Source organism: Hippoglossus stenolepis, chromosome 7 (assembly GCF_022539355.2).
Source record: "Hippoglossus stenolepis isolate QCI-W04-F060 chromosome 7, HSTE1.2, whole genome shotgun sequence".
NCBI classification, from domain to species: Eukaryota; Metazoa; Chordata; class Actinopteri; order Pleuronectiformes; family Pleuronectidae; genus Hippoglossus; species Hippoglossus stenolepis.
The window spans coordinates 15012016-15026947 of NC_061489.1; the positions used below are offsets into that span (position 1 = coordinate 15012016).

Consider the following 14932-nt stretch of genomic DNA (forward strand, 5'->3'; position numbering starts at 1 on the left):
TTTCATGTACATTCGTTTCAGTTTAATAGATTTCAATTGCATTTTTATACCACCTGTAGGTACATAATTCCTCTCAAGTTCAAAATAGAATAATGCCCTTTACTACTTCACTTCAGATCAAAAGGCATATTTCATATAAGCACAATCCTCATATTTGCATATTTATAGTTACATTTCAGCAAAGTTCTTCCAACATTTGGAATTAAAAAAAGAAAGAAAACAGAAACACTTAATTCTTTACATGTCAACATTAGTTGGCAGGTAGGAGTAGAAATTCTGCTACTGTGTTACACAAACACCAAGCACCTGAGAAGGACAGAACACATTTGTGTGTAAAACAGCTCCACTGAGAGTCCAGCAGAGGGCAGATCTGTGCTACCTCGCTAGTTTGGAGCAGTTCCCTGTCATTACAACGTGGTCACAGTGCTTCCCTGACCACCTCCGGAGGTATAGTTTGGCCAATTGGATCACAATCCATTCTCGTTGCATCATGGGTACGATTGTGGACAGGTTTGTGATCCGATCACTTAAAAACACATTTTAATGCCACATGTAAAGAGAGTAAAAGATAGCGACCTTTGCCCGAGCAGAGGGGCTTCACATTTTCATGTCTGGTGTTTGTGATTTCAGCTCCTAAATGTGTCCCACATCTCTCTAAATGTTTCTCTTTCAGCTTTTTACAAAAACCGGCGTCATCGTTTGGCACTTTAAAGCCACCATATCCAGGGTGTGATAGGTGGCTAGAATTAAATAAGACACAAAACAGACCAAAAAAACCCTTTAGCACCACATGTTGCATTGTAACCAAGTGCTTTAGAGAAGAGCTCAGATGAAAGTGTATTACGGTGTAAAAATAAAATAAAAAAATAAACTGATACATCTGTGTGAACTATTTGTAACTTATACAGATGTCCAGTCAGAGCAGGCTGTGAACAAGCTTTTAGAGTGTGGCGAGCACACTGTGAACACATTTTACTACAATCTGTAGAGCATTAATGAATGCGGGACTTTATGTCCCACATGTGGCAACACAGCCATAAAAACAAACTGAGGAGGTAACAGTGTCACTGGAGATATAAAATACAATTTAAGTTTAGTCTCAATTCACAGTCATTGAGAGGAAGCAGGGTCGGCTTGGCTCTCGGCTCGCAGCGAGGCCAGACCTCGACAGTGCAGGTAGACGGAGAGGGGATGGATGAAGGCCAACAGGCTGAGCAGCGTCAGAGCGACGTTCACCTGGAGGAGAGGCAAACATGAGGGGACGTTTCAGAGATGGTGAAGCTGAAGGCCTTGATTTACAGTTTTTCATCCGCTCTGTCGTGTACTCACATATAAAGGGTCTCCACCCAGAGGTCCCTTCACCAGAGAAACGCAGGGATACTGCAGTATGGTAAACACTGCAGACAGAGCCATGACCAGACCGTAGAGCTTCCCAAAGTGACGTGACGGGAAGCTACAAACACAAAGTGATGACGGGGCATAGAGAAATTAATCATAAGAACGCACAGAATAAGAGGAACTCATAAAACATTCCTTTAAAATCATTTACTTTTTTATTTTATTGTATTTGTAGTTTGGGGTTGTTTTCATGTGTGCAGGTGATATTAATATATAATCCCAACTCTATTATGATATAATTTATTTTCTGTTAATATGCCATCATACAGTTAAAGATGCTTTACTGGAGGACTCAGTTGTTGACAAATACATTAATACGTAATAATAATAATAAATATATTATGAAAAGTGCTTTACAAATATAATATATAATATATAATAATATTATTCTTATTCTTATTCTTATTATATTTGTATAGCACTTTTCAATTTAAGTAACAATGTGTTGTACAACAAACAACATACAACTCACAAACCTCCTTGTAATCAGGGGATTGTTATTAAGGAGCCACAAACCGCTCTCTGTTGTGCAGTCATGTGTTACAGTCCTTCTTTATGACTGCCTGATTATCAGCGCAAATGTATGTTTGTAAAAATAACTCTCTCTCTATGTGTCTTTGCGTTCTTCCTGCCTTGGGAACACACTGCATAAGTGGGACCACAAAAGAACTACTTGTGTGTGTGACGGTGTTCATTGATACTCACGCCACACTGATGAAGGCCGCGTTTCCACCGAAGAGGAAGGAGCGGTTGAGCACCTGCAGGATGAAGGTGAGGTACTGCAGAGGCAGGTACGGGATGGTGGCACAAACTGAGAAAAGCACGCACTGCAGCACTGTCAGGAAGAGAGAGAGCACGGTGGCCCGCAGGTCTGCCTCCTGTTCACTCTCGCCTGTAAACACACACAATGTATAAAGCATCTTAGTAAGTCAAGAGCACACACATGTTGTGGACTCTGGTGTGAGTGTGTCATGTGCTCGGGTGTCTGGACTCGTCATAATTACCCGGAGCACGAGGTTTGCCTTTGTGTCTGTCGAGGATGAGGCCGTTCCAGGGGGCGCAGAGCACTCCACACAGCTGGGAGATGGCAAAGGCATTGATGTACTTGCTCACTGCAGAGAAACACAGGCAATTAGTTTGAAGAGGATGACAAAGAGGTATTAATGGTGATTTCATGTTGTTAAGCTCACCAGTGTTTAATTGTAACCTAAACCTAAACTAAGCCCGTCTCAAAGGGCTTTAAATACAAGTAATTACTCTATAAAATTGCCAACAAGAATCAAAAAAGTGTTAATATATTAACACTAACAGTTTCAAGAAATATTTTGGCACAAGAAAAAAACAACTGCTAAAACAATAAGATGTATTTATATCGTGACCTTTCACCCAATGTCAGCTGGTGTTTGCAACAAAGAATCAATGGTATAGATAATGGATGGATATGAATGATGGTGAAAGGCTGGGACATTGACCAAGGAGCGGATCCAGTGTAGTTATGTGTAAAAGTGCAGACCAACTGGTGGAGGTGATGTGTGCAGTGTATGCGTTTACCCAGCGAGGGCTCTCCGGCTGTCAGCCCCTGCAGCATGGAGTTGAGGGTGCCGATAAACAGGTAATGTCTGAGCTGCATCACCGACAACCAGAGCAGGTGCAACACAAAGAACCTGGACAGCAAACACTCCCGGAAACTCTTCTCTGTGACAGAGGAGGGGGACGTCACATGGGACATACAGTTATTCTTTCACATCTGGATGTTTAGATCAGTGCCACAGTGAACTGCAGTCACACACGCAAACCTTGTTTCGCGGGGGCGTCCTTGTCGAGCGGTGTGTGCACGTCCTCTGTCTCCATCTGTGTGTCCCCATTCTCTGCCACTTTGGAGTTCAGGGTGGTTGATTTACCACAGGTTATCCTGACAGAGGTCAAAGGTCACAGTGGAGTCAGAGACAGACTGAGGGGACTGTGGGAATTTTTTTTTTCAATTTGTTTTTAACCGAATATGTGAGGGTTTAAGCCCTAACCCACAATAATCACTCTACAGGATATGATGGATATTTCCACAGAGAGGAGGGATGAAGGAGGTATTTATCATTGACCAGAACATTCTGTATTTTAATTTATGTATAATTCAAACAGGAAATTCTATTCCACCCAGATTTTGCCTCGTCACAAGTACATTTTTTTGTTATTGTTGCAAGTGTAAACAAACAGGTCCTAGAAACAGCACATTCTCCCAAACAATTTACAGTAAACAGTGTTTTATAGAGAACGCAGAGCAGAAAATCTTGAATCTAAGTCCCTCCAAGTAAGCAAAGTTGACTAAAATGCACTTTTATTATTGAAAATGTGCTCGTATCGTCAATAATCCTTTAAATATTTGAAACAAAGGACTTTTTATTCGGAGGTAGATTTTGCACATATATATATTTCCAGTGATTTTCCTTCTTTCTTTTGTTTAGATAGAAACACAAAATAATGAGCCATGTTTACACATGACACATGAGCACATGACACACACATGTGAGTGGGTGATGTTTGTGGCGTGCTGCAGACTCATACCCGTAGGTGTAGTGATCAGGCAGCGGGTAGGGAATGAATTTTCTGGGCATCAAGAAGAAAGTCCTGAGCACATGAATGATGCTGCAGGCCGTCAGGAAGAGGAAGGCGGATCGGAGAGAGACTCCGACCTCATGTAACAACTGCAGGAGAAAACAAGAGCAGGTAGAGATCATCATTAGAATGTGAATTTTAGATTTTATTCATGGGAGCAGCGTGTGGATTTACTCACCTTGATGATAAAAAACAGGGCTGAGGACGAGTCAAAGGCCCCGTTATAGAGAGTGATGATTGTGGAACGATGTGAGCCGAACAAGTTTCCAACCTACAGGAGGAAAATTCACATCAATCACGACAGATGAATGTTGCGTCTCCCTCTGTGTGATTAAGGCGTTCTCTTTGCATCCATCTGTTGTCATTTGACCTGATTAGTCACTATGAATCAATAAGCCCAGAGTTTGGTCTGAGAAAAGCCCTGCACTCATATATTACTGCACTATTTATACTACTCGTAAACAGTTCACTGGGGGCAGAGCCTCTTGTCTTTTGTTCCTCGAGACACTTTTATCCGGAGAACATGAGGATCTCAAAGATCATGAGGTCAAACCTTGGTTGCTTCAGTTTTGTTTTTAATGCGTCATGGGATGAGATGGAGTTGGTGGTTCTTGATCATGTGTCTATTTTTACAGAACCTTTACATGATAACATCAATGCAAACATGGGGGGCATCCAGAAATGACACAAAAAACATATATTACCAAATCTAATATATATATATAGCTAATGTCAACTTTCATTTATCAAAAAAATACAAGAATTTTCCATACATGAACATGTGAATGTGTGTGTGAAGTACCTGCATGTTGGTGATCAGAAACAAGATGCCACCGACTGCCAGGAGGGTGAGAGCTGGGAAGAGCAGGTTGGACAGAGCTGATGGAAAAAAGGACAAAATGGGAGAAATGAGGATCCATACCTATAGCTGTAACACTTCAGTCTTAATATTGGAATGTTTGTTGACACAATAAGGGCCTGACGCAGACTAATAATTATTTTTCACCTGAAGTGGAGAAGGCCACCATCAAAGTGCCCGTGGAGTAAAGACATCTAGTGGAGGAAAAAGAAATACCAGTGTTTTTATGTTGTTAGCATTTTGGATGCTTCATACCATGGATAATTTGCATCTCAATATAGAGAATTTGATATGCAAATCAAAAATTGTGTTAAAGATGAATAGAAATCAACACTGTCAGTGATAAAAAGAAAATTGTGACACTAGATACAACAAAAACATGTTCCCACCAACTTTTTATGTTCTTTTAATTTCCTTCTCTCAGCCTGTCGTAAGCCAAGATCCACCCTCAGCTCATTGCCGTCTCTTCAACTATTTGCATTCCTTAACTTCCTCCACCCTCTTTTAGTGGAAACATATGGATGTCCTCAGTACCTGTTTGTTATTGGGGTTTAGATATATCTGGGGCAATAAGCAAGGCAGTGCACGGTGTTATCTTAAAAAACAGATTAACTCCGAGCCAATGGAGGACGTCTCAGTCCCACGGACAGAAACATCTGCACGAAAAAACATGTTTCGAACACTCCTCCATCTTTAAGTGATTAATGGTCCTGTAACCTTTTCTGTTTCTTAGTCATTCTCCTGCTCTTTAGAGTTCCATTGCACTTTACTGCTGTGTTCTTTTTACTTTTCTTATAAAACACTCAACATTTAGTCTTCAGGCTTTTTAAATGTTTGCTTCGTACTCATGTGTGTGTCTGCTGAGAACATCCCTCAAGGTATTCTGATGTCTCTGTTTTAACGTCTCCATGTTTCCATGTCGATTCCCTTCCAAATCTTAACCACATAAGAGTCTTTTGAAAATGTGAGGAGCAGCCAAAGTGTCCTTGATTTCCCCAAATGTCCTTACTTTTTAACGTCTTTACTCAAAATAGTCCTTACAAAGTAAAAAGTACAAGCACACACACATGGCATGCATGTGTGTGTGCTTGTACACGCACACACACACACACACAATATAAAGACATATCATGTTATTTCCTCGGCTCTCTCCGTGACTCCCCCTCATCTTCCTCCATGTGAGAAAACAGTAAGTAAACAGATTTGTGAATCTCTCAGAGGGAAACACCACAGACAGACTGAAACTACAGCACAACACCTCTGCACAGAAGTGTTAGCTTCTCCACCAGCGGCAGACTGAGTGGAGTCCTGCTGGGAGAGAGCAGTGGCTCATCTATCGTCAGTGAAAACACATTTGGTTTGGTAGAAACGTGATGTTGATGGTAGAGGCTGCAGCATCATGATCATAATGGACATTCTGGTTAAGACACTGGAGAGTTCAAGGTGTTACCGACACAAGTGGAGCAAATAAAGAGTTTGTTGCGCTTTTCTTTCTAATGATTTAGTTTTAATCTCTTGAATACATAAGTGCCATGTTGCAGTATTAGGTGTGTAAAAGCATGCCACTGTCACTTCAAGGTTTGAAAAGTATCCTTGACCCTGATAATTTACATTTCACTGAAGGTATGCTGTAATCATTACCTCTGCCTAGGAGGTTATTCAATTCAAGGTTATTGCAGAAACAATAGTTTGTTAGCAGGATTAAACAAAAAATACTCAACCAATTTTCATGGGGCAAGACCCAAGCATGTCCCATAAAATGTTGCTAATAAATTGCAAATAGGCCATTTTTCCAACATCCTGGATTTCTCAGATAATAATTCATCTTGATGAAATCAGGCATGTTGAAGGCACTGCTATTTATGAGTGTGGGCGTTTGGTGCAGATCTCAATAAGAATCTAGATCCAATGAATAAGAACGTGGTTTCATAAGGGGAATGTAACGTAGTGGTGGAGTGCCTTCCGAGAATAAAATGTAAAATACACGGTGCTGCAGCTGTTTGAAATGAAGGCTTGAACTACAAAATAAAAAGCAATCTTTGAACGAGTACTCTAGTGTTTGGTTATTGCTAACCGAAAGGTTTTTGTCAGATGTTTGATTGTTTTTTCTACTCTAAGAATCAAAACTTACTTCAATTCAAGTTGTGGGCAGGATGTGTTATTATCTGATGTAGATTTAGATGATGAACTTACTTACACTTTGCTAAATAGAAATTATTGTCGCATTAAACGATCAGACATCTTGTTAGTGCACATGCAGATGAACCAAGCATGGAAACACTTTTTCTCGTTGCATCTACAGTATGTAGATGCAATATAGGAAATTGTTTGTCTCCATTTAGCATTCACTCTCATGTATTGTGTGTAAAGATGTTGCACTCACATTCCACAGAGCCGGGCCACTGTCGTGCCAAAACGGTCAAAGAGGAAACCACTGGGCAACGTCAGGAAATTGTTCATGAAGGAAGCGATGGTGAAGACCAGCGAGAACTGCTCATCCTGTCCACTGCAATCTGCACACATACATACACACACACACACACCACACCACACCACACCACACCACACCACACACAGACAGACAGACAGACAGACAGACAGACAGACAGACAGACACACACACACACACGTCAGAGATGTCTTCTTAAAAAAATCATCATTCTTCCAACATTTTTAAAGTCGCAATGAATTTTAGACGTCAATGTTAAACCTTTTGCAGTTTACAATAATTTAAATGATTATAGATGCACAGAATTCAGAGCTGTGAATGTGAGGACATCAAACTGACCTAAGACCTGTGTTCCATTGACTCCTGTGGTGTTGACGCACAGATCGCTGAAGTATCCCTCTGTCTTCAAGACGAAAACAAGCGAAGCCCATCCGAACACAGCTCCAGCAAAACACAGACACTCCACCAGGCCCGTGGCAAAAGTGAGGCCGCGTCGCATTGACAAGCCATTCCCAAAACTAGGCATGGTCCCACACACACACACTCACTCACAAACACAGAAATGCAGGGGGATAATACAGAAAATTTATATTTTCACCTGCATGGAAATTAACTGCACAAAGACACAGATCCACACACACACACAGACACAGCACCTGAAAAAAAAGAGAGAAATATAAGTCAATGTGAGAAGCATTTAGAAAGGATTCACCTTTAAAGCATTATATTCATTTTCCTGGTAAAAACATTGACTTGCTTGACATAGAAAATGTTGCGTAAGTGAGACAGGATCAGAAACTGAAAACATCCGGGCACAAAACATCTTGCAGGGTCAGCACTTTCCCAAGAGCAAAAAATATGAGTCATAGGAATTTACATATAAACAGCAGCGAAACAAAAGTTATATTTACTCAGAAACTGGTCGGACATAAAACACACATCTAATAAAACAGGAGCTGTTACGATATGCAAGTGTTAATCTATAACAAATTAACCATCTTGTGAAGCCACAAAGAGCAAATATCCAGCAAAAGAAAAATGCACAGTTGTTAATATTCTCGGCTTTACTCAGCAACTCACTGGTATTCAGGAAAAGAAATGAATAAGAAGAGTAGGAAAAAGATGTGTTCTCGCAAAACACACCAAATGCTCTTACTCCACTTTCCTAATTTATATAGTCTAGCTCTTCTCCCTCCTCTCCCTTACCAGTTCCCTCCCTTCACAATACTCCCCCTTCTCTCTCTCTCTAGAAAATCCCTCTCCTCCGGGGCCTACAAAAAATGAACCCTCCCACATTCCCCCAAAACCAGACACTGGTTAAGCTGTGAAAGATACTCCAGATGTGTTCACAAAGCTTCCATGGTTGACCTCATCACTCGCCAGCAGGCAGGAAGACAGGGATGCTGCAAGTACCTCATGACTTCCCATGATGCCACAGGCCTCCCTAGAGGAAAAACTGTCTGGACCCTATGACCTTTCTGCAGAATAAAATCATATTTTTACACGTATAGCTCCAGGTCGGGGCCGCCCTGGTGCTGCTCATCCCTCCCTGCAGACGGCTCTCTATGAGTTTCTTTTGTACATTCAACAAGTGACACTATCAGTGTGTTTTACTCGTCTCTTTGCATATTAGATATGGAAGACTGTGTGCAGCTGTAGAGTAACCTCTCCTTCACAGGGTCAAGGTGTTTTTCTGCCTACACATGGAGGCTTGTTCATCTACTTGATTTGGATATTTTGCATTTTAGCAACGAGTTTTGCTGCTATTCTGTCAATTTGGGAGCGTAAGGTTTCATCACTTGCTCCCTTAATCTCCTCTGACTCCTGAGGGGGTCCAGAGAAAGATTTTGGAGAACACGTCTACGACCTAGCTTGAGCTTTTTATATTTATAGCTCAGAAGCGTCATTGTCTCTTGGTCTGTTTATGTTAAATGTTCAATACGCCAGGGAAGACACATAGTTTGAAAGAAGAGTAAAGCTATCTACATCAAACTAGAAAAAACATGTCTGAACAGAGGAGGAGATTTAAGACACCATCTATCAGCCACATACAACACAGTCCTGACTTCCATCCCCAGGAAGTTTTACTGCAATTCACACCTTAGGACACATGACTGACAGGGCTGGTGGGTCAACGACTCAACGAAACAAACAGCAGGTGGGTCCAGCCTCTCAGGTATCCTCAACGACTCCTAAAGACCCAACCAGTTAAATACCTCCCAGCCAGTTAGAACTGAAGAAGCCTCTTGGATGAGAGGTGAAACGCCTTCAAGAAACTCAACCAAGTCCAGTTTACCTGTTTTCAGCACTTGGATGTTAAATGGGCAGCATTTATTTAGTCAGTGATGCATATCATTCACAGCTGTCAGGAGCAAGTTGTGGGTCCAGTGTCTTACCCATGGACACTTGGAATCATACTATCACCCCTTAGTTGACGACCCACTTTACTGAGCACACTGCATCAGAACGGCCTGATGCCTATTTGCATTCGGGTCTATCCTGCTTTGGCTGCTTCCATTACCCCTGTCATTAGAAGGTTGTTGCTATGCAACTGTTGCCATGGCAGATGAGCAATCAGAGCACATGCCATCACATAATCTTCATTTGCAGGCCCAGCTCTTTTTAATCTGATGTTGGTTTCTTGTGTCAGTGGGATCCAGCCAGCTGATGGTCAGTGGAGATGTTGCTGGTTGTTGAGGGCCGAGATGCAAATCCCTGCAGAGAGTCCGACTCTGCTCATGAGATCAAAAAATGTATATTTAACCACTAGCACCACTGCATCATAAGACACAGTTCTCTTCAAACACTCACACCATGTGACTTCTAAAGAAGAGAGTGTGCACTTCCTGAGACCAATATTAAAAAACCACGACACCGCCACCGCAAATTTACACATCTGTATGTGAGGAAGAACAGATAGGTCCTGAATCTGAGACCCTTGTGACACTTCCTCGTTCACTATCGTCAACAAATCCCATGATCATAAAACAAAAAATGAATGCATCTGTACGGCTTTTCGCTGAAGCCACAAACTGATACAACTTCCTGTTCTGTACCACACATCCATTATTATCCAACAACTATAGAAATTCATTAAAGCCACAGTGTTGAACTGGGCTACATTTCATCTTTCATTAGAATTAACTTACCCTTACCAACAAGCAACATGGATCGTCCTTAATGCAGACGTGGAAGAGTGGGACGTTTAGATATCTGCTGCTCAGCACCTACAGTATCGATGAGTGACCTGCCCGAGGGCCCTGAGACAACAATGAACTGCTGATCGTCTATTAACCAACCATTCCTTCCCTTCCTCTTGCAGTGTGGTCATCTGCTCTGATTCATATAATCTAACTCTGGAGCATGGACTTAGGCCTCAGCTACATTTTGACACAGAAAGCACTTTAAACAAAGAATCATGACCTAGTGAACTGTGCTTTCGTGGTGCACGTCCCAAACAAGTTGATCATTTAATCACCCACCTGATGTCAAACAGTTAGGATTTCAGGGGCTTTTGTGGGTCTATAAGAATCCAGGTAGTTTATCACTTTACCTGTTTAGAGATCCATGCTCTCGTTTAGGTTGTGATTAGGGTTCATGACTCTGGAAAAAAATAAGAATCTCTTTTTGTTTAGAATTGAAAACACTTCTAGATTAATATTTTAAAAATCTATTTCTCCTTTGGATTCTTTGGTAGAAAGTAGGAGTGTGTGTATTGATACAGCCGATGTCCCCAATTAAAATGAAGCAGAATCATTGTGGTGTGAATCAAGATCGAGATTTTAATACGATTAATTGTGCAGCTCTAGTTCTAGGTATGGGTTAGTCATGTATAGTGGTGGGGCTAGGAGGAGCTTGGTGTTATTACAGGTCAAGTGCGTGCGTGTGTGTTTTTTTGTTTGCATAAGCAATTTCAGCACTTTCCCCTTTCGCTGTCGTGCGAAAGGGGAAAGTGCTGAAATCAGCAACTTGATAATAATAAGATGTCATCATATTTGTAACACAGAGATGAAACACGGGACTGATGTTTCTCGACCTTACACTCGACTTCTTCTTTCTAAAAATGTTGAGGATGAAGATGAAATGCCACATGACGAGATCATCTGACAAGTCCTTTTACGATATAATGTTATGAATGATTTTTTTCATGCATTTGATAGAGTATCGTGCATTAATGCTGTACAGGTTGGGTCCATATCGCACATTAATGTTGGTGTCCGATGTTTTGTTGGCTTCCCCTTGATGATCAAGTTATTTTTTTCAGAATTTAAGTAAACTTGAATAAATGGGTATAAAGCTTTATGTGAAATGGACTAAACTCAGTGAATGCAGTTTGATTGAATCAGCTCCACCTGCAGCGGAGGTCCGTCTGCCTTCCTGCAGGAATTTCAGTTTTCAGGGAAGGATAAATACGTCACTTCCTAAGACATCAAAGGAATCTATGACCACTGACACTGTGACATTAAAACAAACTAACAACAAGGATTTCTTTGATTATGAATCCTTTGAAGTGTTCTTTTATTTCATATTTCATATAAAAGAACACTTCAAAGGATTCATAATCCTGGGTGGAGTCAACCCTTTGATACACAACATGGGTCAAAGGTGACCCAGTTTATATTTTCTATATATTTGCAGTAAATGAATTGCAATTCATTCAGTATTTCAGGTATTCCCCAATTAACTTGTTTTTGATCATTGCAAATCCTTATTTAAATTTCTTCTTTGTTACTTTTTGAATAAACATTTTTTTTGTATCACTACCCCTCTAATGCACAACATGGGTCAAAAATGACCCGTATTCATTTCCTGTTATTTCATGCATGAGTGTTTCTTTACAATTCAAAAATTTGACTATAACAGTAAGTCTATGAGTGGTCAGTGCTCTCCACACTGATTTGACATTAATTCAGTTGAGACTTATGAGGCTTAAAAGGACAAACTCTGATTATAGCCTCTACTGTATCAAGGTGGTCCCACCTGACCCCCCTTAGCAGTGCCACTGCACTGAGGCGCATTATTTCGCAAGTCAAAAAGTAACTCTGCTCCTCTGATGTTTTCTAATCACTCACTTTCTAAAAACCTGCTGAATTCATATTTATGTTCCTGGATAAACGGGCGTCGCTTCTTCTGCAACAATGAAGTTAAAACCCAGCGTTGACTCATAAACTCTAGAGCGAATCAAACAACCACAAACTATTACGGTCCACAAATTTAATGTAAATCGAATTAAAGTTGTAAAACAAGGCTTACTTCCTGTTGCCAGTAAGTGGCGCTTTCACTACACACAGACTAATAAATCTGTTCAGGCCGGGGTCTGATGAAGCCTGAGCAATTTGAGGCCGATTGGGGAATGTGCAGTGAAGTAAAAAAAAACATCCTGTTTCATGGCAAATCAGTAGGTGGCGCTATGTCCCTGAGTTAATATTGACATATGGAGCTGTTCAGGCCGGAACTCTGATCATAGGTGAAGATTTTGGTGTTATTACACACATGTAGTTTGAGGGAGATTGAACAAAGTACACTGAAGTTACAGCAATTTCGAGTGTCACGGCGATATGTTGAAATTTGACGCCACGCCACTATCACGGTGCTCGACAAAAATTCACAGTTTCCATAAGACTTCATCATCAATGTCTTGAGGCCCTTCTAACAAAGTTTGACACAGTTGTGGGCAATGGACGAGGTGTAGGACATGCCAAAACAAGACATTTCCTGTTGCCACCAGGGGGAGCTGTGATTTTAAAGGAATAGTTCACCCAAAAATGATAATTCACTCATTATCTAGTCACCACTATGCCGATGGAGGGGTGGTGAAGTGTTTGAGTCCACAAAACACTGCTGGAGTTTCAGGGGTAAACTGTGTAGCATCCGAATGCAATACAACTGAGGATATTAGGGACTTATCATCAGACTTAAAAAAGAAAACATAACATGCCTCCATACTGCTCCTGTGGTGTCACCCAAGTGTCCACAAGCCCCGACATTCATATTCAACTCTTAACAAGATCATTTACAACGCGTAAAATAAATGATCTTTTTTCCTGGATCAACCCCCTGATCCGGAGCCACACCAACATTTTATGGGTTCTTTCTTTGGTTATGCCCCACCCCTCCACAAAATGGTGGAAAATGGTTGAATATTTTTTGTGTGATACTGCTGACAAATAAACTTTTCTCACTTTTTCTCTTTTCTCTCTTGTTCTCTTTCTTTGTCTCGCTTGTTTTTTTAATCTCTTTTCACAATTCTTCTTTCTCTCTCTTCCTATTTATCTATTTTCTTACTTGTTCTCTTTCTCTTTTCTCATTCACACACCCATTTACACAATGTCTGTCTACTTTGACAGATTGCTGATCATCTAAAACTGGATTTTAGAATATAGATTTTAGATTGAATACATCTTTGCAATATAATTCTATTGTTCTATTATTTTGCTGATTTGGGCGACAGAACTAGATTAAAAAGAAATTACAATCTGTTAAGAAAATATGTGAAAATCTGCTGACAGTCTCACAAAATGATGCTTGAATCAATCTGTTGATCAATCTGCAGTTTATTTACAAAGACATTGACTTCAGTGTTTGATTAGAGGACTGTCACAAAATGTTTGTATGATAGCGCCATCGTGTGACCATTTTATAAAAACTGCATTAACTTGAAAAGTTTATTTTTATTTTTATTTTTTTAAACAATATAGACAATGAAATACTACAGCAGCGTTTGAAGTCATTAAATTAATTTACTCATGAATTTTGCATGAGAAGACCCATATTGAGGTATTTGTACTTGATGACTTCTATTTAATGCCACTTTAGACATTTAATGAATTATGCACTTTTTACTAAAGCTTCAGTTAAAGGTTACATTGCAGATTGGGAAAAGCAAAATGAAACATGGAGCTGGTACTGTGATGGCTCAGGCCTGTATATAGCTGCCGGTGTAACTGGCACGTTGGCATTTACTGATGATTTTCACTGCTGATGGAAGCAACATGAGTTTTTTTAAGCTCAGATTGATGTATGAAAACATTTATTCATTCAGCATCTATATGATTATCCTAGACATACGAACAAAATAGCCAAAGATCTTTTCAGGTTTAAGAAGTGGAATATTTTCATCTCCGTCTAACTGAGCTGCATCACACTTGTTGCAGACTAAAGGCAAAGGCCAGGGAGAGCGTCACCGGGGCCAATAGAAGCATCTGAATGTTAAATATTAAATTTAATTAAATATGATGATTTTCTTTGACTTAATGTGTCCAATTACTTTTGAATCTCCAAACAAATTATTTACAATAATCATTTTGGTATGGTATCAAGGTATTTTCCTCCGTTCATAATTTGAACTGAAGATTTTTCCATAACATAAAAATGCCACATGATTGCAAAACAAAAAGAGTCAATTCTGTGCTGCATTAGGTTTCTACGCACTGACAGTTAAAATAATCAGACATAAACGAAACATGATTTATTTTTTCATTCAACATAAACACTGAGGTAATGAAGAGAGGCCACCAACCTTGTTGCACCTGATCCTCGTTCAGTCACTGTGCTGAGGTCTGACCTGTCAATCACCAACAGCTGTCCATTGTTAAGCTGGGATTGATCAGCAGCTT

General features: G+C 40.3%; 1 protein-coding gene across 1 annotated transcript; it reads right to left on the reverse strand.

Moving 5' to 3' along the window:
• Nucleotides 1-8429, reverse strand: slc43a3b (solute carrier family 43 member 3b). The gene is made up of 12 exons (XM_047340681.1): nt 7656-8429; nt 7251-7380; nt 5015-5061; nt 4811-4887; nt 4187-4279; nt 3958-4097; nt 3195-3310; nt 2950-3093; nt 2403-2510; nt 2104-2290; nt 1330-1453; nt 1-1236 (listed from the first exon to the last, which is right to left on the reverse strand). Exons 1-12 carry the CDS (start codon nt 7840-7842, stop codon nt 1111-1113), a joined length of 1479 nt encoding a protein of 492 aa, XP_047196637.1. The 5' UTR covers nt 7843-8429; the 3' UTR covers nt 1-1110.
• Nucleotides 8430-14932: the final 6503 nt, after the last annotated feature.